The 25,866-nt window shown below is 39.6% G+C and overlaps 1 protein-coding gene across 6 annotated transcripts in view; it reads left to right on the top strand.

The window, feature by feature from the left end:
• The window catches only part of CPLANE1 (ciliogenesis and planar polarity effector complex subunit 1), a 150,295-nt gene that overhangs the window by 108,318 nt on the left and 16,111 nt on the right, over positions 1-25,866 (top strand). For 5 of the 6 annotated variants that reach the window (XM_060092817.1, XM_060092812.1, XM_060092814.1 and 2 more), the window contains 7 exons: positions 1,808-1,838; positions 2,622-2,753; positions 14,920-15,085; positions 17,153-17,211; positions 17,676-17,843; positions 18,877-19,004; positions 22,458-22,547. In XM_060092817.1, the coding sequence (XP_059948800.1) occupies positions 1,808-1,838; positions 2,622-2,753; positions 14,920-15,085; positions 17,153-17,211; positions 17,676-17,843; positions 18,877-19,004; positions 22,458-22,547 (774 nt within the window). The remainder of the gene's footprint in view (positions 1-1,807; positions 1,839-2,621; positions 2,754-14,919; positions 15,086-17,152; positions 17,212-17,675; positions 17,844-18,876; positions 19,005-22,457; positions 22,548-25,866) is intronic. The other variant, XM_060092816.1, reaches the window with a different exon arrangement.

Raw genomic sequence — 25,866 nt, 5'->3', positions numbered from 1 at the left:
AGATAAAGGAAATGAAGTCAAAGATCATTTCGAGTTGGGGATAAATATAAACTCTTATGTTTAAAGGCAGAAGAAAAGAAAGTGCTGGGAGAAGAGAAATTGAGAGTACCAGGTTAAGGCGAAGATTCATTCAGGATTGTAATAGCTTCTTAAACTCTAAGGCAAGAGGAAAAAACAAGAAGTGTCAATAAATGTCATAACACATGTCAAGATGGATAAATAAAAATGTTTTTTCTCTAGTATTCAATGTTTAATTATAAATTAAAAAAGAAACCTTATTAGTATTTTTTTGGAAGTGCAGAATTTAGATGCCCTAATGGGTGTTTTCTTCTCCAAGGTTGGCTTCTTGGAAAGATGTGCAGTCATTCCTTTACTTCTAGTGCTCACAAATAGCTCAAATTTACTCTTTTGAAATTGACTTTCACTTCTTAGCAAATTCTTCTGAGTGTTCTTATCAGTGCCAAATAATTTAGTCACTGAGAATGAATTTAATTTTTGTTAACAGCCATAAGTTATTCAGAGGTGTTTCTGGTAAGTGAATTAGATGATCAGGCTGAGTGTCACTGTTTGGAATTGTTTTTTTTTTTTTTTTTTTTTTTTTTTTTTTTTGCGGTATGCGGGCCTCTCACTGTTGTGGCCTCCCCTGTTGCGGAGCACAGGCTCCGGACGCGCAGGCTCAGCGGCCATGGCTCACGGGCCCAGCCGCTCCGCGGCATATGGGATCCTCCCAGACCGGGGCACGAACCCGTATCCCCTGCATCGGCAGGCGGACTCTCAACCACTTGCGCCACCAGGGAGGCCCTGGAATTTTTTTAAAAAAGGAATTGTGACTATCAAGGAATGAAGCTGATCCATTGTGTTTAGTAAATTGTGAAGCCTGTCCCAAAGAAAAAGTTCCAAAAATGGTTTGAAAATGAAGTAAGGATAGAATCTTCCTATGTAACTACTTTCAAAAGTAGTTATTTGAATATAACACTTCTCTGCCTTTTGATGAAAGGAATCTGTTTCATTTCTTAGATCTTTTATATCTTGTTAGCCTTTATGTACACCATTATCGAAGAACTTGCAAAGGACCAGACTCTGAGAGCAAAGATAATGTAAAATCCTTGATTTGAGGATTAACAAACAAAACAACATGTGCTTAAGAAAGCAAAATTGTTTTAATATTAAAAACGTGAGAATGGATGATATAATAAAGGACATGATGAACATGGACCTTAAACCAAAAAAAAAAAAAAAACAATGTGGATGTTCTAAGTCTTAGAGGCAGGGTGGATTTATCTTAGTATAAGAAAATCTTAACAAGGAAGTGTTTTTGACAAGAGATGTCAGGACACTTTTCCCTGTTTTAACTCAATTCTCTTTGAGGGTTAAACATACAGAAAATTAAGTAGACCAAGTGTTTTGCTTTAAAGACGTGTTGTTAATATTGGACAAGGTTTAAAAATTATTCTTTGGGGCATGTTCTTCCAAGTAAAGGCTCTTGGAGTTAAATTAGATATTTTCCCAAAAGTATTCCTGTTAGATCATCAGAAGTTTTGTTTTTTGTTTTTTTTAGTAAATCTCACTCCAGTATTCTAAACTGTGTATGAAGCAAAGAAAGATTGTACCTCCTAAAATGAATTATTCAGAGTACTCTGGATAGAAAAGTAATAATCTTAAAATGTGGACAATATTCACTACCAAATGGAGGTTTAAAAATATTTCAGTTTCTGTATATATAATTTCTAGATCAGGTTAATAATCGAAAATAGAAAAAATAACTGACCTGAAATTTTTATTAATAGTAATGTTGCTTTTTTTTAAGGTGTGAATAACAGTGATGAATTATTTGAGAGGTAAATATCTTAAGAATTAATTCACAGTTTTACTTAAAGTTAAGTATAAATTATGTGTTCTGGAAATTTTGTTGTTCATATGTATGTAAACTTCTACACTACATATTTTTTGTGGATTAAAGGGAGGTAATTCACATTGGGAATGGGGTGTTTTAAGATAGCAGTCCCCAACCTTTTTGGCACCAGGGACCCGTTTCTTGGAAGACAGTTTTTCCACAGACGTCAGGGCTGGGGGATGGGTATTGTTCAGGTAGTAATGGGAGCCGTGGGAAGTGGCAGATGAAGCTTCTCGCTCACCCACCGCTCACCTCCTGCTGTGTGGCCCTGTTCCTAACAGTCCACGGACCGGTAGCAGGGTAGTGGTCCACAGCCCCAGGGTGGGGCCTCCTGTTTTAAGAAACTGAGGATTGTTACATTGTATCCCTTACTGTTCAGCATAGGTAATTAGAATACAGTAGCTTATATTTGCTACCTTTTCTTTTACTAAGTATGTATTATGTTTCAATAGGCAGGACAGGCTGTTGTCGTAGTTGTCCCAATTGTCCCCTAGGCCTTATGTTTGCTCCTTTGAGAGTGCATATGAAGTTATCAATGACTGATGATGAGGCTTTTCCACCGAGGATTACTGGAATTAAAGCAATAGAAGGAAATTAGTTATATGTTTATCATTTTATGTGGTCATTTATACTCTTGGAGAGCATAGTTTTACATGTTCATTTTTGCTTAATGTAATTAAGTTGTAGATACTGATTTATATCTCTCATACTGCATTTGGGAATGAAGTGTTTCAGTAGATCCACTCCAGATGAGTGAACTGACTGATATTGCAGACATTATCAATGACCTTATAACAAAAGATGGAGTTTCCAGTGAAGAGCTTGGCTTAACAGAACAACAGGCGAGGAGCATCTCCAGGTAATCATTGAATAATTCATTTTCAACCTGCTTAAAATGTTTATGGTTCAAGAATCTTTAAAATTGACCATATTTTATGTGATTTTTTTACCTCTTTATTGGCATATAATTGCTTTACAATGTGTGTTAGTTTCTGTTTTACAACAAAGTGAATCAGCTATATGTATATATATATCCCTATATCCCCTCCCTCTTGAGCTTCCCTCCCACCCTCCCTATCCCACCCCTCTAGGTGGTCACAAAGGATCGAGCTGATCTCCCTGTGCTATGCAGCAGCTTCCCACTAGCCATCTGTTTTACATTTGGTAGTGTATGTATGTCAGCACTACTCTCTCACTTCATCCCAGCTTCTCCTTCCCCAACTGTGTCCTCAAGTCCATTCTCTACGTCTGCATCTTTATTCCTGCCCTGCCACTTGGTTCATCAGTACTGCATTCTTAGATTCCATATATATGCGTTAGCATACGGTATTCGTTTTTCTTTTTCTTTTTTTTGTTTTTTTTTTTTGTTTTTTTTTGTTTTTTTTTTAATGTATTTTTTTTTAATTTTACAAATTTAATCAGTTATACATATACATATGTTCCCATATCCCCTGCCTTTTGCGTCTCCCTCCCACCCTCCCTATCCCACCCCTCCAGGCGGTCACAAAGAACCAAGCTGATCTCCCTGTGCTATGCGGCTGCTTCCCACTAGCTATCTACCTTACGTTTGGTAGTGTATATATGTCCATGCCGCTCTTTCACTTTGTCACAGCTTACCCTTCCCCCTCCCCATATCCTCAAGTCCATGCTCTAGTAGGTCTGTGTCTTTATTCCTGTCTTACCCCTATGTTCTTGATGACATTTTTTTCTTAAATTCCATATATATGTGTCAGCATACAGTATTTGTCTTTCTCTTTCTGACTTACTTCACTCTGTATGACAGACTCTAGGTCCATCCACCTCATTACAAATAGCTCAATTTCATTTCTTTTTATGGCTGAGTAATATTCCATTGTATATATGTGCCACATCTTCTTTATCCATTCATCCGATGATGGACACTTAGGTTGTTTCCATCTCCGGGCTATTGTAAATAGGGCTGCTATGAACATTTTGGTACATGTCTCTTTTTGAATTATGGTTTTCTCAGGGTATATGCCCAGTAGTGGGATTGCTGGGTCATATGGTAGTTCTATTTGTAGTTTTTTAAGGAACCTCCATACCGTTCTCCATAGTGGCTGTACCAATTCACATTCCCACCAGCAGTGCAAGAGTGTTCCCTTTTTTCCACACCCTCTCCAGCATTTATTGTTTCTAGATTTTTTGATGATGGCCATTCTGACTGGTGTGAGATGATATCTCATTGTAGTTTTGATTTGCATTTCTCTAATGAGTAAAGATGTTGAGCATCCTTTCATGTGTTTGTTGGCTGTCTGTATATCTTCTGTGGAGAAATGTCTATTTAGGTCTTCTGCCCATTTTTGGATTGGGTTGTTTGTTTTTTTGCTATTGAGCTGCATGAGCTGCTTATAAATTTTGGAGATTAATCCTTTGTCAGTTGCTTCATTTGCAAATATTTTCTCCCATTCTGAGGGTTGTCTTTTCGTCTTGTTTATGGTTTCCTTTGCTGTGCAAAAGCTTTGAAGTTTCATTAGGTCCCATGTGTTTATTTTTGTCTTTATTTCCATTTCTCTAGGAGGTGGGTCAAAAAGGATCTTGCTGTGATTTATGTCATAGAGTGTTCTGCCTATGTTTTCCTCTAAGAGTTTGATAGTGTCTGGCCTTACATTTAGGTCTTTAATCCATTTTGAGCTAATTTTTGTGTATGGTGTTAGGGAATGATCTAATCTCATACTTTTACATGTCCCTGTCCAGTTTTCCCAGCACCACTTATTGAAGAGACTGTCCTTTCTCCACTGTACATTCCTGCCTCCTTTATCAAAGATAAGGTGACCATATGTCCGTGGGTTTATCTCTGGGCTTTCTATCCTGTTCCATTGATCTATCTTTCTGTTTTTGTGCCAGTACCATACTGTCTTGATTACTGTAGCTTTGTAGTATAGTCTGAAGTCAGGGAGCCTGATTCCTCCAGCTCCGTTTTTCGTTCTCAAGATTGCTTTGGCTATTCGGGGTCTTTTGTGTTTCCATACAAATTGTGAAATTTTTTGTTCTAGTTCTGTGAAAAATGCCATTGGTAGTTTGATAGGGATTGCATTGAATCTGTAGATTGCTTTGGGTAGTAGAGTCATTTTCACAATGTTGATTCTTCCAATCCAAGAACATGGTATATCTCTCCATCTCTTTGTATCATCTTTAATTTCTTTCATCAGTGTCTTATAATTTTCTGCATACAGGTCTTTTGTCTCCTTAGGTAGGTTTATTCCTAGATATCTTATTCTTTTTGTTGCAATGGTAAATGGGAGTGTTTCCTTGATTTCACTTTCAGATTTTTCATCATTAGTATATAGGAATGCCAGAGATTTATGTGCATTAATTTTGTATCCTGCAACTTTACCAAATTCATTGATTAGCTCTAGTAGTTTTCTGGTAGCATCTTTAGGATTCTCTATGTATAGTATCATGTCATCTGCAAACAGTGACAGCTTTACTTCTTCTTTTCCCATTTGGATTCCTTTTATTTCCTTTTCTTCTCTGATTGCTGTGGCTAAAACTTCCAAAACTATGTTGAATAAGAGTGGTGAGAGTGGGCAACCTTGTCTTGTTCCTGATCTTAGTGGAAATGGTTTCAGTTTTTCACCATTGAGGATGATGCTGGCTGTGGGTTTGTCATATATGGCCTTTATTATGTTGAGGAAAGTTCCCTCTATGCCTACTTTCTGCAGGGTTTTTATCATAAATGGGTGTTGAATTTTGTCAAAAGCTTTCTCTGCATCTATTGAGATGATCATATGGTTTTTCTCCTTCAGTTTGTTAATATGGTGTATCACATTGATTGATTTGCGTATATTGAAGAATCCTTGCATTCCTGGAATAAACCCCACTTGATCATGGTGTATGATCCTTTTAATGTGCTGTTGGATTCTGTTTGCTAGTATTTTGTTGAGGATTTTTGCATCTATGTTCATCAGTGATATTGGCCTGTAGTTTTCTTTCTTTGTGACATCCTTGTCTGGTTTTGGTATCAAGGTGATGGTGGCCTCGTAGAATGAGTTTGGGAGTGTTCCTCCCTCTGCTATATTTTGGAAGAGTTTGAGAAGGATAGGTGTTAGCTCTTCACTAAATGCTTGATAGAATTCGCCTGTGAAGCCATCTGGTCCTGGGCTTTTGTTTGTTGGAAGATTTTTAATCACAGTTTCAATTTCAGTGCTTGGGATTGGTCTGTTCATATTTTCTATTTCTTCCTGATTCAGTCTTGGCAGGTTGTGCATTTCTAAGAATTTGTCCATTTCTTCCAGGTTGTCCATTTTATTGGCATAGAGTTGCTTATAGTAATCTCTCATGATCTTTTGTATTTCTGCAGTGTCAGTTGTTACTTCTCCTTTTTCATTTCTAATTCTATTGATTTGAGTCTTCTCCCTTTTTTTCTTGATGAGTCTGGCTAATGGTTTATCAATTTTGTTTATCTTCTCAAAGAACCAGCTTTTAGTTTTATTGATCTTTGCTATCGTTTCCTTCATTTCTTTTTCATTTATTTCTGATCTGATTTTTATGATTTCTTTCCTTCTGCTAACTTTGGGATGTTTTTGTTCTTCTTTCTCTAATTGCTTTAGGTGCAAGGTTAGGTTGTTTATTCGAGATATTTCCTGTTTCTTAAGGTGGGATTGTATTGCCATAAACTTCCCTCTTAGAACTGCTTTTGCTGCATCCCATAGGTTTTGGGTCGTCGTGTCTCCATTGTCATTTGTTTCTAGGTATTTTTTAATTTCCTCTTTGATTTCTTCAGTGATCACTTCGTTATTAAGTAGTGTATTGTTTAGCCTCCATGTGTTTGTATGTTTTACAGCTCTTTTCCTGTAATTGATATCTAGTCTCATAGCATTGTGGTCGGAAAAGATACTTGATACAATTTCAATTTTCTTAAATTTACCAAGGCTTGATTTGTGACCCAAGATATGATCTATCCTGGAGAATGTTCCATGAGCACTTGAGAAAAATGTGTATTCTGTTGTTTTTGGATGGAATGTCCTATAAATATCAATTAAGTCCATCTTGTTTAATGTATCATTTAAAGCTTGTGTTTCCTTATTTATTTTCATTTTGGATGACCTGTCCATTGGTGAAAGTGGGGTGTTAAAGTCCCCTACTATGATTGTGTTACTGTCGATTTCTCCTTTTATGGCTGTTAATATTTCCCTTATGTATTGGGGTGCTCCTATGTTTGGTGCATAAATATTTACAATTGTTATATCTTCTTCTTGGATTGATCCCTTGATCATTATGTAGTGTCCTTCTTTGTCTCTTCTAGTAGTCTTTATTTTAAAGTCTATTTTGTCTGATATGAGAATTGCTACTCCAGCTTTCTTTTGGTTTCCATTTGCATGGAACATCTTTTTCCATCCCCTTACTTTCAGTCTGTATGTGTCTCTAGGTCTGAAGTGGGTCTCTTGTAGACAGCATATATATGGGTCTTGTTTTTGTATCCATTCAGCCAGTCTGTGTCTTTTGGTGGGAGCATTTAGTCCATTTACATTTAAGGTAATTATTGATATGTATGTTCCTATTCCCATTTTCTTAATTGTTTTGGGTTCGTTATTGTAGTTCTTTTCCTTCTGTTGTGTTTCTTGCCTAGAGAAGTTCCTTTAGCATTTGTTGTAAAGCTGGTTTGGTGGTGCTGAACTCTCTCAGCTTTTGCTTGTCTGTAAAGGTTTTAATTTCTCCATCAAATCTGAATGAGATCCTTGCTGGGTAGAGTAATCTTGGTTGCAGGTTTTTCTCCTTCATCACTTTAAGTATGTCCTGCCACTCCCTTCTGGCTTGTAGAGTTTCTGCTGAGAGATCAGCTGTTATCCTGATGGGGATTCCCTTGTGTGTTATTTGTTGTTTTTGCCTTGCTGCTTTTAATATGATTTCTTTGTGTTTAATTTTTGACAGTTTGATTAATATGTGTCTTGGCGTATTTCTCCTTGGATTTATTATGTATGGGACTCTCTGTGCCTCCTGGACTTGATGAACTATTTCCTTTCCCATATTAGGGAAGTTTTCAACTATAATCTCTTCAAATATTTTCTCAGTCCCTTTCTTTTTCTCTTCTTCTTCTGGAACCCCTATAATTCGAATGTTGGTGCGTTTAATGTTGTCCCAGAGGTCTCTGAGACTGTCCTCTGTTCTTTTCATTCTTTTTTCTTTATTTTTCTGTGCAGCAGTTATTTCCACTATTTTATCTTCCACCTCACTTATCCGTTCTTCTGCCTCAGTTATTCTGCTACTGATCCCATCTAGAGTATTTTTTATTTCATTTATTGTGTTTTTAATCGATGCTTGATTCGTCTTTAGTTCTTCTAGGTCCTTGTTAACTGTTCCTTGCATTTTGTCTATTCTATTTCCAAGATTTTGGATCATCTTTACCATCATTATTCTGAATTCTTTTTCAGATAGACTGCCTATTACCTCTTCATTTGTTAGGTCTGGTGGGTTTTTATCTTGCTCCTTCTCCTGCTGTGTGTTTTTCTGTCTTCTCATTTTGCTTATGTTACTGTGTTTGGGGTCTCCTTTTTGCAGGCTGCAGGTTCGTAGTTCCCGTTGTTTTTGGTGTCTGTCCCCAGTGGCTAAGGTTGGTTTAGTGGGTTGTGTAGGCTTCTTGGTGGAGGGGACTACTGCCTGTGTTCTGGTGGATGAGGCTGGATCTTGTCTTTCTGGTGGGCAGGTCCACGTCTGGTGGTGTGTTTTGGGGTGTCTGCGGACTTTTTATGATTTTCGGCAGCCTCTCTGCTAATGGGTGGCGTTGTGTTCCTGTCTTGCTAGTTGTTTGGCATAGGGTGTCCAGCACTGTAGCTTGCTGGTCGTTGAGAGAAGCTGGGTGCTGGTGTTGAGATGGAGATCTCTGGAGGATTTTCGCCGTTTGATATTATGTGGAGCTGGGAGGTCTCTTGTGGACCAGTGTCCTGAAGTTCGCTCTCCCACCTCAGAGGCACAGCACTGACTCCTGGCTCCTCAATTTGGGATGATTTGTTGTCCATTCATGTATTCCACAGATGCAGGGTACATGAAGTTGATTGTGGAGCTTTAATCCGCTGCTTCTGAGGCTGCTGGGAGAGGTTTCCCTTTCTCTTCTTTGTTCTCACAACTCCTGGGTCTCAGCTTTGGATTTGGCCCTGCCTCTGCGTGTAGGTCGCCGGAGGGCGTCTGTTCTTCGCTCAGACAGGACAGGGTTAAAGGAGCAGCCTCTTCGGGGACTCTGGCTCACTCAGGCCGGGCGGGAGGGAGGGGCACGGAGTGCGGGGCGAGCCTGCAGCGGCAGAGGTCGGCGTGACGTTGCACCAGCCCGAGGCGCGCCGTGCGTTCTCCCAGGGAAGTCGCCCCTGGATCCCGGGACCCCGGCAGTGGCAGGCTGCACAGGCTCCCGGAAGGGCGGTGTGGACAGTGACCTGCGCTCGCACACAGGCTTCTTGGCCGCGGCAGCAGCAGCCCCAGCGTCCCACGCCCGTTTCTGGGCTCCGCGCTTTCAGCCGCGACTCGCGCCCGTCTCTGGAGCTCCTTTACGCGGCGCTCTTAATCCCCTCTCCTCGCGCACCAGGAAACCAAGAGGGAAGAAAAAGTCTCCTGCCTCTTCGGCAGCTCCAGAGTTTTCCCGGACTCCCTCCCGTCTAGCTGTGGCACATTAGCCCCCTTAAGGCTGAGTTCTCGCTGCCAGCCCCAGTCCTCTCCCTGCGCTCTGACCGAAGCCCGAGCCTCAGCTCCAGCGCCGCCCGCCCCGGCGTGGGAGCAGACAAGCCTCTCGGGCTGGTGGGTGCCGCTCGGCACCGCTCCTCTGTGCGGGAATCTCTCTGCTTTGCCCTACCCAGGTATGTGGGGAGTTTCTTGCCTTTTGGGAGGTCTGGGGTCTTCTGCCAGCGTTCAGTAGGTGTTCTGTAGGAGTTGTTCCACGTGTAGCTGTATTTCTGGTGTATCTGTGGGGAGGGAGGTGATCTCCGCGTCTTACTCTTCCGCCATCTTACCTGGAAGTCTCGTTTTTCTTTTTCTGACTTACTTCCCTCTATGACAGACTCTAGGTCCGTCCACCTCACTACAGATAACTCAGTTTAGTTCCTTTTTATGGCTGAGTAATATTCCATTGTATATATGTGCCACATCTTCTTTATCCATTTTTCTGTTGATGGACACTTAGGTTGCTTCCATGTTCTGGATATTGTACATAGAGCTGCAATGAACATTGTGGTCCATGACTCTTTTTTTTTTTTTTTGCGTTACGTGGGCCTCTCACTGTTGTGGCCTCTCCCATTGCAGAGCACAGGCTCCGGACGCGCAGGCCCAGTGGCCATGGCCCACGGGCCCAGCCGCTCCGCAGCATGTGGGATCCTCCCGGACCGGGGCACGAACCCATGTCCCCTGCATTGGCAGGCGGATTCTCAACCACTGCGCCACCAGGGAAGCCCCCATGACTCTTTTTGAATTATGGTTCTCTCAGGGTATATGCCCAGCAGTGGGACTGCTGGGTCATAGGGTAGTTCTATTTTTAGTTTTTTAAGGAACCTCCATACTGTTCTCCATGGTGACTGTATGAATTTACATTCCCACTAACAGTGCAGGAGGGTTCCCTTTTCTCCACACCCTCTTCAGCATTTATTGTTTTAGATTTTTTGATGATAGCTATTCTGACCGGTGTGAGGTGATACCTCACTGTGGTTTTGATTTGCATTTCTCTAATGATTAGTGATGTTGAGAGCATCTTTTCATATATTTGTTTGCCATCTGTACATTTTCTTTGGAGAAATGTCTATTTAGGTTCTCCGTCCATCTTTGGATGGGTTTTTTTTTTTTTTAATATTGAGCTACATGAGCTGCTGTATATTTTGGAGATTAATCCTTTGTCAGTTGCTTCATTTGCAAATATTTTCTCCCATTCTGAGGGTTGTCTTTTTATCTTGTTTATGGTTTCCTTTGTTGTGCAAAAGCTTTTAAGCTTCATCAGGTCCCATTTGTTTATTTTTGTTTTTATTTTCATTACTCTAGGAGGTGGATCAATAAGGATCTTGCTGTGATTTATGTCCTAGAGTGTTCTGCCTATGTTTTCTTCTAAGAGTTTTATAGTGTCTGGCCTTACATTTAGGTCTTTAATCCATTTTGAGTTTATTTTTGTGTATGGTTTTAGGGAGTGTTCTAATTTCATTCTTTTACATGTAGCTGTCCAGTTTTCCCTGCACCACTTATTGAAAAGGCTGTCTTTTCTACATGTATATTCTTGCCTCCTTTGTCAAAGATAAGGTGACCATATGTGTGTGGGTTTATCTCTGGGCTTTCTATCCTGTTCCATTGATCTGTATTTTTGTTTTTGTGCCAGTACCATACTGTCTTGATTACTGTAGATTTGTAGTATAGTCTGAAGTCGGGAGCCTGATTCCTCCAGCTCCGTTTTTCTTTCTCAAAATTGCTTTGGCTATTCAGGGTCTTTTGTGTTTCCATACAAATTGTAAAATTTCTCGTTCTAGCTCTGTGAAAAATGGCATTGGTAATTTGATAGGGATTGCATTGAACCTATAGATTGCTTTGGGCAGTATAGTCATTTTCACAGCATTGACTCTTCCAATCCAGGAGCATGGTATATCTCTCCATCTGTTAATGTCATCTTTGATTTCTTTCATCAGTGTTTTATAGTTTTCTGAGTACAGGTCTTTTGCCTCCTTAGGTAGGTTTATTCCTAGGTATTTTATTCTTTTTGTTGCAATGGTAAATGGGATTGTTTCATTAATTTCTCTTTCTGATCTTTCATTGTTAGTGTATAGGAATGCCAGAGATTTCTGTGCATTAATGTTGTATCCTGCAACCTTACCAAATTCATTGATTAGTTCCAGTAGTTTTCTGGTGCCATCTTTAGGATTTTCTATGTATAGTATCATGTCATCTGCAAACAGTGACAGCTTTACTTCTTCTTTTCCAGTTGTATTCCCTTTCTTTTTCTTCTCTGATTGCTGTGGCTAGGACTTCCAATAGTATTTGAATAAGAGTGGTGAGAGTGGACATCCTTGTCTTGTTCCTGATCTTAGAGGAAATGCTTTCAGTTCTTCACCATTGAGAATGATGTTTGCTGTGGGTTTATCGTATATGGCCTGTATTATGTTGAGTTAGGTTCCCCCAGTGCCCACTTTCTGGAAAGTTTTTATCATAAATGGGTGTTGAATTTTGTCAGAAGCTTTTCCTGCATATACTGAGATGATCATATGGTTTTTATTCTTTTTTTTAAAAAATAGATTTATTTTATTTATTTTTGGCTATGTTGGGTCTTCGTTGTGGCATGCGGGTTTTCTCTAGTTGTGGCGAGTAGGGGCTACTCTTCGTTGCGGTGTGTGGGCTTCTCATTGCGGTGGCTTCTCTTGTTGCGGAGCACAGGCCGTAGGCGCGTGGGCTTCGGTAGTTGTGGCTTGCGGGCTCTAGGGCGCAGGCTCAGAAGTTGTGGCACACAGGCTTTGCTGCTCCGCAGCATGTGGGATCTTCCCAGACCAGGGCTCGAACCCGTGTCCCCTGCATTGGCGGGCAGATTCTTAACCACTGTGCCACCAGGGAAGCCCAGTTTTTATTCCTTAATTTGTTAATATGGTGTATCACATTGATTTTTTTGCGTATATTGCAGAGTCCTTGCATACCTGGGATAAATCCCACTTCATCATGGTGTATGATCTTTTTAATCTGTTCCTGGATTCTGTTTGCTAGTATTTTGTTGAGGATTTTTTGTGTCTATGTTCATCAGTGATATTGGTCTCTAGTTTTCTTTTTCTGTGATATCTTTGTCTGGTTTTGGTATCAGGGTGATGGTGGCCCTGTAGGACAAGTTTGGGAGTGTTCCTTCCTCTGCAGTTTTTTGGAAGAGTTTGAGAAGGATAGATGTTCAAACTCTTTTCTAAATGTTTGATAGAATTTGCCTGTGAAGCCGTCTCTTCCTGGACTTTTGTTTGTTGGAAGATTTTTAATTACAGTCTCAATTTCATTACCTGTGATTGGTCTGTTTATATTTTCTAATTTTTCCTGGTTAAATCTTGGAAAGTTATACCTTTCCAAGAATTTGTCCATTTCTTCCAGGTTGTCCATTCTGTTGGCATACAGTTGCTTGTAGTAGTCCCTTATGATCCTTTGCATTTCTGCAGTGTCAGTTGTAATCTCTCCTTTTTCGTTTCTAGTTTCATTGATTTGAGTTCTCTGCCTTTTTTTCTTGATGAGTCTGGCTAAAGGTTTATAAATTTTGTTTATAAGAACCAACTTTTAGTTTTATTGATCTTTGCTATTGTTTTCTTTTTTCTATTTCATTTATTTCTGCTCTGATATTTATGATTTCCTTCCTTCTACTAACTTTGGGTTTTCTTTGTTCTTCTTTTTCTAGTTGCTTTAGGAGTAAGGTTAGATTGTTTATTTGAGGTTTTTCTTGTTTTTTGAGGTGAGCTTGAATTGCTATAAACTTCCCTCTTAGAACTGCTTTTGCTGCATCCATAGGTTTTGGATCATTGTGTTTTCGCTGTCATTTGTTTCTAGGTATTTTTTAATTTTTTTGATTTCTTCAGTGATCTCTTGGTTATTTAGCAGTGCACTGTTTAGCCTCCATGTATTTGTGTTTTTTACAGTTTGTTTTTCCTGTATTTGATTTCTAATTGATTTCTAATTTTCTGATTTTTTAAGAAACAAATTCAAAGCTTAAAATAGACTTTTTTCTTTGTAAATACATTTTGTGGTGTGTGTTTCATTCCTCCCCCTCCTCCAATATATAGACTGGTTTATTTAACTAATATAGCACATCTGTATCCTTTGAGTTTTCCCAAGGTCTCATCACCCTGAGTACAACATAGATTTAATCCTATTTCTTCTTAGAAGGATTAATGATTTATTTCATAGTACTTTACCCTAAATATGAACCCTTAGAATACATTTTAAACAGCTTTTCCTTGGAACATTAGGTTAAAATGTTTTTCCTTGTAGCCTTTCCTGGGCCCACAACTCGTTCCTGATAGAATAGAGGCTGCCTCTTCTACTAATGCTTCTTTGGGATACATATGCCTTTTGGGTTATTGCTTCATTGGGGGCTGGTTGGGTAGGGTACCCTCTGCCTGGCATGTACAAAGAGTCCAGTCTTTCAGAAGGAAAGCAGGTGTTCGGTATCAGCCACATCGTCTGTATGCATGACCCATCTTCCAGTTAGGATGGTGTCTTCTTCGCATACTTGGTGATGAGTCTGCCCCAAATTCCCGTCTACAACACCTGTTTTTCTGGGCCACTCTCAGTACTCTTTGTGTAGAAGCCAAGATGGGATTAGATGTACAAAAGATTTACTGAGAGAAATGCCTGTGAAGGGAAAAATAAGTGGGGCGAGGCATCAGACCCCAATGCAGTTCTGACCCCTGCCTGTGAAGGAGAGAGGGTTGGGTAAGCAATCCCAGAGTATAGTATAGCTCTAAGCGTGTTTCAGCTGGGTCAGGGTGAGACATCGTGCCAAAATCGCCCATCAGAGGAGTCCTGTCTCTGTAGATCGGGGCCAGCCACAACATCCCTTCCACACTCAGTTGTTAGCTCGGGTTGGCCCTTGGGAGGTGCGGCCTGGGCACGAACGTGAGGCCAGATCCAGAGAAGCATCAGTTTAGAAGTCATCTCTGTAGTATAAGTTTTGGAAGTGACTGAGATAGTCCAGAAATAGATTATAAGTGAAGAAATCCAAACCAGAACCTTTAAAGACATTAATATCTCATGGTGAGCAGAGAAGAAAGGCACCAATTCAAGAGGCTGCATCGTGTTTTGAGAGTTAGAGAAAGACCCAGGTAAGAGAGAGTTTAAAGCAGGAAGGAGAAGCCAGTTGTACCAAATTTATAGAGAAGTGCAGTAAGGTGAAGACTGAAGAGGCTGTCAGTGACCTGAGATCATTGTCAGTGGATTTCATGGGACAGGTTGTAGCAAGTTGATTAGACATCATGAGTGTATGACTCTTCAAGATGGGGCAGAATCAGTCCAAAGAAACAGTATTTAGTTGTGATACTTTTTATCTCCATAACAAATTTAACATCAAGTGATGCCCTGCTGGTTAAATTTCTTAGGATTCAGCATTCCTCTGGTAGACGTCCACAAAGAACTGAGAAGGAGAGAAAAGCGATTCAAGTCTGGATGAAAAGAAAACGAAAAGAAAGGATGGCAGAGTACTTGAATCAGCTAGCAGAAAAGAGAGGGCAAGAGCGTCATCCTTTCTGCCCCAGGAGCAACCCAGTAAGTCTTCAGTGTCAAGGGTAATGGAATTATCACAGAATATGTGTAATTTTTTCCCTGGCAAGTATTCAAGAAAAGGATTAACATCATTTGGATGCATTTTTTTGTTTGATAGAAAAGTCAGCATTTTACTTAAGCCTGGAAAAGTTAAGAAATTACCTTAACAAAATGTAGCAGGGAATTCTACAAACCATGTTCTGTTGAACTATCTTAGATTATTTTTTCTCCCTGAGGCTAATTATGGCTCTAGCATTTTATTTTATTTTTTATTAATTAATTAATTTATTTATTTGGCTGCGCCAGGTCTTAGTTGTGGCGTGCGGGCTCTTAGTTGCTGCGTGTGCGATAGAGTTCCCTGAGCAGGGATTGAACCCGGGCCCCCTGCATTGGGAGCACAGAGTCTTAACCACTGGACAGCCAGGGAAGTCCCGTGGCTCTAGCATTTTAACCAAATGAAGAGGTCGAGGGGTTGGGTGACCAGCTGGAGTCACTCCCTTAATCTTCAATGAAAATCAGTGGCAGTTGAACAACTGTGTGTGTAGTAAAGCTATTTTAAAAATCAATTTTCTCTCCATAAGTTATCTACAAAAAAATCTATTAAAGTATGGTCCAGTTATGAACCCACAGAACAGTGGCACTTCTGTGTGTGTGTTTCAACTGTCCTTTAAACTGTCAACATTCGTTTCCTGAGCCCTGACTATGGACATCACCATGGCCAGGTCAGAAGTGTTTTTCTTCAGAAGGTGAAACAAAGCAATGTTACTTTGATGATTACGTAACTGTGAAACTCACATTTAGATTACACTTGGATTATAGTTTATCTTTTACTTTGTCATCTGAAATAAAATATAATAGCACTTCATCTTTTTTCAGCATCATGAGAGGAACATATTCTGTAAGTGAATTTTCCAGATAAGGTTGTCACATTTCAGCACCAAACGGTGCAAAAGTAGGTGAACTGTTATTTAAAGAGTATAATTTACTTACCTGTGTCTGGAGAGAGCATGCTGATGTTAGGTGACATTTTGTTGATAGCTCTGGGGACATGGTAATGACCTTCAGGGCTACTCAAAGACCAGAATCTTACAGTGTGTGTGTATATGTGTGCTCTTCCACCCCACGGAGGGTGAGTTTGCATATCACCCTCCCTGTCAGCCAAGCAGATTCCCCAGATGGTTAGAATTGTATCCAAATTTAGAATAAATGAACTCTGAGGGCATTGGGACTGTTTTGTTCATAGACTTTGTGACATCTCCTTCAGTATCGCAGATAATTGTTTATTTTTAGCTTCTGTTTGGGTAAAGGTATGGAACTAGTGAGGGGTTAATGTAATTAGAATTTTCACTTTCATTTTTATCAGAAATCAATAAGACCTTAAATTTATTGTTGACTACTGTATAGGACCTTGAGAAAGTGAATCCACTTCTGCACGTACGTTTTTATATACATAATTGTATGTGAAAGGACTTACCCTCATTAGTAATTCAACAGTAACTCTTAATGTTCTGGAATAAGACATATATAGCTGATGTTGGCCAGTTTACCCTGTGGTGCATAAGTTTTGAAGAGTTTACAAGTCACAATGAACCCACTATAGTAGGTTTCTCATGAACATTTTAAAACATTAAAGTGATGGTTTTAAATGTCTGACTCATTTCTGCTTTTATCAACCAAGCTGTTGGTGAGATTAATCATAAGACAGAGTACAAAGTATGGGTGTCTCCATCCTTAAAATGTTCCTATTTTCCATTTTAAATGCAGCTAATAAGGATCTCTCCTTTTGAGAAAATACATTAGTTTAACTACTAAAATAGACTTTGCATTCCATTTATTAAATTGGATTTTATTTTAATTACATGATGCTTTAATTTAACATTTTCATATTTTGTGCTGGGGTAGTAAGCTTCATCAAATATGACAGTGTTTTGTACTGTTTACTAAATAACAAAATTATGGTTTAACTGCCTATTAAAATATATTAGTGGAATTTTCATGTTTTCCAAGGGTCATAATGGTTTAATTATTTGAACTGAACAGTAATGAACTAACTGGTTATTTCTTGTGCAGTTTTACATGACTTCAAGGGAAATCAGGTTGAGACAAAAGATGAAGCACGAAAAAGACAGGTGATTTTGGTGGTTGCACCCTGATCATTCTCTCTCTTGCTTGCTCGCTCAAGGCCATAGATAATGCCTTAGGGATTCTGGTTTGCACAGTAGTCCCTTTTTTGTTGATAAACAGAAAATTATGGAAGCTAACTGCAAGGAAAATAATTAGATTCCAATAGCCTTTTTCAGAATTTGCTTTCAAATATTATTTATTCCATTCAATTTTTATACCTTATTTCTGCTATTCCCCTCCCTCTCACAATCCAGATATGTATGTGCATTTTGAAAATACCCCAAAGGCCATAACTACAGATGCCTTTAATAATACCTCCCAATGGTTTTCAGATATCTGAAATTTGAAGTTGTATTGAAATGCATTGAAGAAAATAAATGCTATGTGGTCTTTGAACGCTATGTTCCCTCTAGAAATATGAACTGAAAGTGACTCTTTTACTAAATGTTGTTTAATTCTTTCTCTAAAGATTGCTGCTCTCTGACCACTATAGTCGTCGAATCTCACAAGCATACAGTCTGATGAATGAACTGTTATCTGAATCAGTACAGCTTCCAGCAACTGCACAGAAACCATTGCCTAACAAACCCAGACCTGCTCAAATTCCCAGAAGGCAATGCTCCCTTTCTCCAAGAGGGTAAGACAAGGTTTGGCACGTCATTTGGCAAGATAACGTCAAGCGTGATAAGTGTGAAGCGCTGTTGTGACTCAAGTTCAGTGGACTTGTTCTGAATTATGATAATAAAGTGAAGGGGAAAATGGTGCCGTAATTATGAGGTCTTCATTAGTTTTAATCACCAAGGAAAAAGACAAAAATGGCATTAAATGTCTAATTAAGATATAACAAAGCACTTCTGTATGCCTAATACAATTATTATATCCATTCAATCCTGTTTTCTTCTTTTTTGTAGTTTTTGTTAATAATTCCTTCTGTAATTTGCCTCCTAACTGCTCCCCTGTTTCTCTGCTGGGCTCCATTCTTGTAGAAACAGATAGTCATCACCAGCTTACCACTTCTTCCTCTTCTTCCCACCCAGTTATTGCTGATTCAATTGTAGATACTGTTATATGTTTCTTCTTAAATTAATGGCCTGCATTAGGTTTGGATATTAGTTCATTAGGGAAGAATTAATTAAACATAGATACTAAAGAAAAGTACCCAAGTGTAAAGTTGCTTATATATGGCAAACAAACACAAAATTATATTTGTTAATGACCCATAAGGAAGAAATGAATTGCCAGTATAGTGTTGTTAAAAATTACCACCTTTGACAAAATAATTGATTAGGATTGTAAACATAATCACGTAACTTAAGAGCCTAGAAGAAATGCTACCCGACACAAAGCTAGATGTAATCAGATTACTTGTGTGTGTGTAATTTGGGGTGTAATCAAAAGAGCAGAGACTCCTCTTGAATATTTCCTAGACTAATGCATGGTATTTAATACATAAATAACTGCCAAATGCAGTTAAAATAGAGAGATAAAAACAATTTCTTTGGGAAAAATGAGTGAAGTTGGAGCTATGAGGAGAATTATACACTGAATGCATCACTAAGGTACAAAATGAATGTATTAATCTGAGCTGGAATTTACATCTTTTGAAATATGGTAGTTTATCACTGATAGAAGATTCTAGGAATATAATAACTGTGTAATTTCTACTTTAGAGAGAATCGACATGATCACAATTTTCCAATACATAGACCTGGAAAAGTCAGATATATATCCATCAAACCAAGTTATACCCAAAAGGGGAGACTTTTGGGGCAAACTCAAGGCTCACCTTGGCCATGTGGTAAGAGTGAAAACTTTTTTTTTATCTTGTGTAATTTGGACCTATTCTTTCTTGTCTCCAAAGTTGTGTTTTCGTTAGTAAAAGTTGTAAATCTTAGTGAAAAGCAGTTCCCATTTCAACAGAATGCAAGGGATTGATAAAGAGTTAGTGGTACTGGGATTTTGTTCTGTTGCTTTGAAATGAGAAGACCCTAGGAATCTTTTTAAACTAATGGCCTTTTTGTAATAGAATTTGAACAGTCAGTTCTGTGTGATATGACTTATTTGGGAATCTATTTCTTTTGTGTGGCTAAAGATGTAGGCATTTTTACAAATTAAATTCTGATAGATTTCTGGATGGATATATCATAGAGTAGGAATAGAACAGGCGCAGGTTGAAATAGTATCGTTTTTACCCTTTTTGAATATTCTTTTCCACATTTGAAGCTATAGTATCTGTTATTTATTACTAGCCTTCCTTTAGTTCATTTTGCCATATGTGGGTTTTGATTACTAAAGTAAAACATACTTATTTGTTTAAAAATGTATAATCATAGTTAACATGTAGTATACATATATACAGCTAAGAATGTATAATAATAACTAATGTGCCAGGTTCCATTTAAGCACTTGAATTACAACTCTGTGAGAAAGGTACTATTATGTTCCCATTTTAAGCAAGAGAAAGCCAAGGCAGAGAAAGTTGAAATAACTGCCTAAGATCAGATATCTAGGAAGTGGTAGAGTCTAGATTTAAACCCAGTCTGGGTCTAGAGCCTCCACACCTAGAACCTGAACTTTAGTATGCACGTTAACTGAGAAAATTGAAGTATCCATATATTACAGTCTTTTTTTTTTTTTTTTTGCGGTACATGGGCCTCTCACTGTTGGGGCCTCTCCCTTTGTGGAGCACAGGCTCCGGACGCGCAGGATCAGCAGCCATGGCTTCCGGGCCTAGCCGCTCCGTGGCATGTGGGATCCTCCCGGACCGGGGCACGAACCCGTGTCCGCTGCATTGGCAGGCAGACTCTCAACCACTGCGCCACCAGGGAAGCTCTATTGCAGTCTTTTTGATGGAACTTTATAGTTTGATTAACTCTTGCTTTTGATTGATGAATTACAATAAGAAAACACTGTTCTTTTTTAAACTAGAATTTCAAAATAGTAACCATTTAAAAATTTTTTTAAGTTTTATTTTATACCTGATACATTTACCAAAATTAAATAAAAGAAATATCCAAAATTGGAAAAGATTTTAAACTTGAATCATGGTTTCTTAATGTCAGATGGAAAAGTCTTGGATTATGTGGAAATATGTCTTTTTCTTGGACCTGTCCAATGTCAGGCCTGTATTGTTACCTTGCACTTGGCTGGGCTGAGGCCTTGGCCCTCTTTGGTCCCTTTACCTGTCCTTGCTGAGCTGTGCTTGATGAGGTGGTCCTGCTGCCCAGGGACTCAGAAGTCCTCAGTGACCCGTACCCCACACAGATAAGTCCAAACCCTCTCCCTGGCCTTTAATGTGTCCCCTTCTGCCTCCTTAGCCTCCTTTCCGCATATAATCCGGATGATCCATAGCACTTACAGGCTTGTTTTCCAGACACATGGCTGTGTGCTCCCATTCCTGCCTTGAAAATTTCCCTTATACCTTAAATGCCTCCCCTCTGTGTCTTGGAAGACATCCCTAATTTTAATTCTTTAGCTCTTCCAACCCAGTGTAATGAATTTTAACATACGTATTTTCATTTTTAAACTGGCTAATACTTAACTTGCATGGTAGTTGTGAACATTAGAGACAAACAGTAGCATTGGTAACTAATAGAGTTATTTTTTTTTGTCCTCTGAACCCTCAGTCATGTGTTTCTGCCCCTCTTGAGGCACTACTACAACAGGTCTTATGTTGTAGTTACTTATAAACTTGGTTATGTCCCAGGATAGACGAAACGTTTTGAGGGTAGCAACACTCTCTGCATCTTGTGTTACCCCTTCACATTGAACAAACGAAATAATTGAATAACTGGATAAATGGGGGAAAAAAGCCTATTTAGCTTTTTTGCTTAAAAATAGCTATTTTTAAACTAATTACTGTTCAAGAATATTAATGGGCAGGTATTGCAGTATTTATACTGTGTCATAGAACACCATATGCCTAACTATTATCTGAGCTGACCCGTCACTCAGCTTCCTGGACCTCCAAGGCAAAGGTAGGAGAGGCAACTTGAGGGACTGTGAACACTCTGACCTCCCTGACGGCCTCTGCCACATCCAGAACCCAGCCACTCCCCTGACAACATTCAACGGCAGTGGGGGAAACTGGGCTCTTCCAGTCAGTGATACAGACAACATGAGCCCGCTGGGGCAAGTTTAGTTGTTACACAAGTGGGAAGTGAGGATCCATCAAGATTTTAAAATTCCCTGCAGTTCTTCTGTAAAAGTTTTCCTGAAAATTCTTTGAGTCCGACTATATGTTGCTGTCTTTTATTTATTTATTTGTTAAATTTATTTATTTATTTATTTTTGGCTGGTTGGGACTTCGTTGCTGCGGGTGGGCTTTTCTCTAGTCGCGGCGAGCAGGGGCTACTCTTTGTTGTGGTGCGCCGGCTCCTCATTGCGGTGGCTTCTCTTGTTGTGGAGCACGGGCTGTAGGTGCGCGGACTTCAGTAGTTGTGGCTTGTGGGCTCTAGAGTGCAGGCTCAGTAGTTGTGGTGCACGGGCTTAGTTGCTCCGCGGCATGTGGGATCTCCCCGGACCAGGGCTCGAACCCATGTCCCCTGCATTGGCAGGCGGATTCTTAACCACGGCGCCACCAGGAAAGTTCCAACTATCTGTGTTCTATAAAGCAGTATACAGTTTTTGGCTAACTTCTTCAGCCCCGTGCGCAAACTGTTAGAGTTTTCTTTATTTTTTTTTGCTTGTTTTGTGTTTAATTCTGTCAAAAACAATACATAAGGACTATATGATAAGTATCTGAGAGGCATTATAAGCATAAATAATAGGTCTAGCCTTTGAAATCATCCAGGCCTAGGTTCATAGCCCAGCTCTGCTGCTTACTTTGTGCTCTCAGATGTGTTTTTTAAATCCTACCACATAGAGCTGTTGAGGATCATACATAAAACATTTTGTATAACAAACAGTAAATGGTTGCTACTAATCCTGAAATTTAAGAAACCTTAGTTGATCATTCTCTTCGCATTTTGTCTAGGTGTTTACTGGAAATAGGCTTATACACCTGGCTTTTCCAGTTGCCAGAGATGTTGTCAGGGTACATTTGCCATATGAGAAAGGTCCATGGTTGTGCTATAAGGATACCAAGTCTCAAAGTAGACTTTCCCTTCCTTCATCTGCACTTTTGTTTTGCTTTCTTGGTTCAAATCAACCACGATTTATTGGGCCCCTACTAAGCAGATTTCTGTCCTCAAAGAACTTACAACATGAAAGGTGCATATGGAAGGCTAAAGAAGTTCACCTGTCTTTATAGGAACTGCTACTTTTACCATACAGAGGAAACCTGGTGGAGCCAAAATGGCAGTAAGAAAGGCTGTGCAGTCTCCAGTTACCATCCGAAAAGGTATGGGATAAAGATTAGAAAGTTCTTGAGCTTAATACTAAAAATTTTTAAATCATAAATCACTCTTAGAAATGTCAAATACAGATTTCAGTATGAAGAGTGTGGCTAGGTGGTGGTAATGGGCTTAATAAGCACGGTGCTGAACATAAAAATAAGTACTCAGGAAGGTGCTGTGATCATGTAGCCATGGAGCACACAGACCCATAAGTTTGGCCCAATTAGCTCTGCTCTGATGGAGAGAGAGGGAAACTGTACGTCATTATCTCAGTCCCCAACATCTCCCCGAGCCCACCCCTCAACTGCTGTTACTCTCCACAATTTAAAAAACAGTTTCACATTCATCCTCCTATTAGCTGTCTGTAACAACCCAGGTAGATAGTCAGGGCAACTCTTATCCCCATCTTACAGCTGAGGAAGCTGAGGTGTAGAGAAGTCAAGTAGCCTGCTCAAATCCCCTTAGAACAGTAGAAAGAACAGCTAGCAGTTATAGAGAACTTACTTGATGCCAAGCATTGTATTAACATCTTATGTGCATGATCTCATTTAATCCAGTGAGGTATCTGTGAATTAAAGAACTAAATTTGATGGGAATAATGATGAAAACACTGATTCATATATACCATAAAAATGATGAGAGATGTGAGTTAATCTGTTCTGTTATGCCTCTCTCCACTGCTGTGTCCTTTCTTTGCAGATTCTTCTTTCAGTTTACATCACATCTCTCTTCAGCTGTGTCTAATCTGCTGTTTAACTCATTTATCAAGTTTTAATATCGATGGCTATACCTTCTAGAAATTCTACTTGGTCCTTTCCATACTTTCCCCCATTGTATGCATTAAAACCCAAGCCTCCAGTTACTGGGATTAATTTGAGTCCTAGAAGCATCATTTCCTGTGCTTTTAATTTTATAATCCCAGGCTAGTTTTCTTCTTTCAAAGTCTCTCATTTTAATCTTTTGTTAAGATGTTTTCTAATTTAGAATACCCCATAGCTTTTTATTCTTTTCTAAGCAAATATGGAACAATGTTTATTTTAACAGATAAAATGCCCCAAAATACAATGTTACCCCTAAAAATAGCTGAAATTATATGTACCTTTGTATTGTATTATGAAGCCTCCAGAGACTCAAGGTTTTGTGTTCTTGAAGTGAGTTATGACCTAGCATGAGGCCTTGCCCATATAAAGGCAAAGAGAAGTATTTCTTTCATTGTCCAGTGTCCAGCCCCTGAGAGTATGACTCCAGGTTTCTAGCTTGGGTGTTTGTCTAGACTGTGGCCTAATAATTGGCCCAGGTTGGGCAAGAGGAGGAGTAGGGTTTTCTTCTAGGGGAGGTGGAGCTAATGGACTCAGGGTTACTGTTCAGTTTCAGACTCCTCAGGCAAGAGTCTACAGAGTTGTTTGGCAATAAAGAAACAGAGGCAGCATTCACTCTCCTACAGAGAAAGATGCTACTTTAGGGGAAGCTGGTGCACTTTCCCACTAGTTTCCACTGTGGGGTTTCTTCTTGATATATCACTTACCTTTGACCTTAGAAAGCTTTCCCTGGCCATGTTGGGGTAGGAACACCCCACCTACCACAAAGGAGAAGCTTTGCACATGCTCCGTTTCACAGAATTTTTTTCATATTGTATTTTTATCTCAAAATTGGATATCCCAAATAAATCTAGAGAAATGCACTTTGATCTGAAGCAAAGGAAATTACAAAGCCATCCCTGTGTAAAGCAAGGTGAGAGAAAGCCAGTGTTAGCCTCTCAAGGTTTGTAGATACCCCATAGGTAAAAGTTTACCCTAAAATGTAGGCTTATTAACCTTAGTATCAGCCGACTTGGTGATGATCTGTCATTCTTTCTAGATGGCAGTAATTATGTTCATTTGACAGAACAAGAGTAGCAAAGATTAGATACCAAATTAATTGCAGCGGAGATAGGGGTGGGATTAGTTAATGGTCACAATCTTTGCTAATCTCTTATCATACCTGGAAGACTTGAAGGAACAACTTCAGCACCCCGCCTCCGTTATTTTCATCTACTCTGGAGGGACAGCCTACCCTTGTAGTTACAATACTGCTTAACTACCTGTTGGTTTCTCTTCTTTTTTTTTTTTTTTTTTGCGGTATGCGGGCCTCTCACTGTTGTGGCCTCTCCCGTTGCGGAGCACAGGCTCCGGATGCGCAGGCTCAGCGGCCATGGCTCACGGGCCCAGCCACTCCGCGGCATATGGGATCCTCCCGGACCGGGGCACGAACCCGTATCCCTTGCATCGGCAGGCGGACTCTCAACCACTGTGCCACCAGGGAGGCCTGGTTTCTCTTCTTTTTATCCTCAGTCTCAACCTTTTCTGTTTTACCAGCTGTTTTTTTTTTTTTAAACACAGTGTGTTCACATGTGCATTCCGATTGTGCATTCATAGATATTTTTTCTTTCACAGTTTTTCAAAAATTGTTCCTTAGTAATATTTACTGAAATAATTATTTTAATATGAAACTTTCAGTCACACCCCAAAATACTCAGTGGTGTCTTTAAATAGCAGAAAAAAAAGTGAGCCCTTTTTCAACTAGAGCACAGTCCTCACATTGGATTCTAAAGTGGTGACCACAGGTGCTACAGAATGATGTTGACCTTATTTCCGTTTCAGACCCTTGGGTCTAATCAAAAGAAGAATCCCTAAGCCCTCTTGTACTGCCACCCTTCTCCCTGTAACCCAAGAAGCAAGCCATTGGAAAGCTGCTGCCTTGGGGATCCAGATTAATAGACCTGTTTCTCACTTACAGATGTGAAGATTATCCAGCAGAGCCCTCTAAATACTATTCTTCCCTCACCCAAAAGAACTGAAAGTTAACATATTAGCTTAGGTTCTGGGCATAGATCATCTCTCTCATCTTGGGCAAATTACATAACCTCCTCCCTAAGCCTCACCTTCCTTATTTGCAAAATGGGGATAGTAACTGGTTCCCCACAGGACTTTCATGAAGAGTATTTATTCTGCAGCAGTCTGTTGAGCTCCTGCTACTTACCAGGCACTGTTAGTCAGGAACAACGCAGACGGTAGCACAAAATAAGATATGGGAGACCTTGAAGGTCTCTTTGAGAAGGTGTCATTGGAGTGAAGATGCTGAATGTTGAAAAGGCGGTTGTCACGTAATAATAAGGAAGAACAGTTCCAGGCGGAGAGAAGAGCAAGTTCAAAGCCCTGCTACAGAGGCAGTCTTGATAGATTGCCTGGATTGGATTTTACTCTGCATCCAGTGGGACTCCATTGGAGGGAATTAAGCAGGGAGATAATATAATTTACATTTTAGAACATGTGGGAGAAAAAGAAC

This window comes from Mesoplodon densirostris, chromosome 3, assembly GCF_025265405.1.
Source record: "Mesoplodon densirostris isolate mMesDen1 chromosome 3, mMesDen1 primary haplotype, whole genome shotgun sequence".
Lineage (NCBI taxonomy): Eukaryota > Metazoa > Chordata > Mammalia > Artiodactyla > Ziphiidae > Mesoplodon > Mesoplodon densirostris.
Note: the sequence above shows the minus strand (reverse complement) of the source record. Positions and strands in the feature narration are given on the sequence as shown.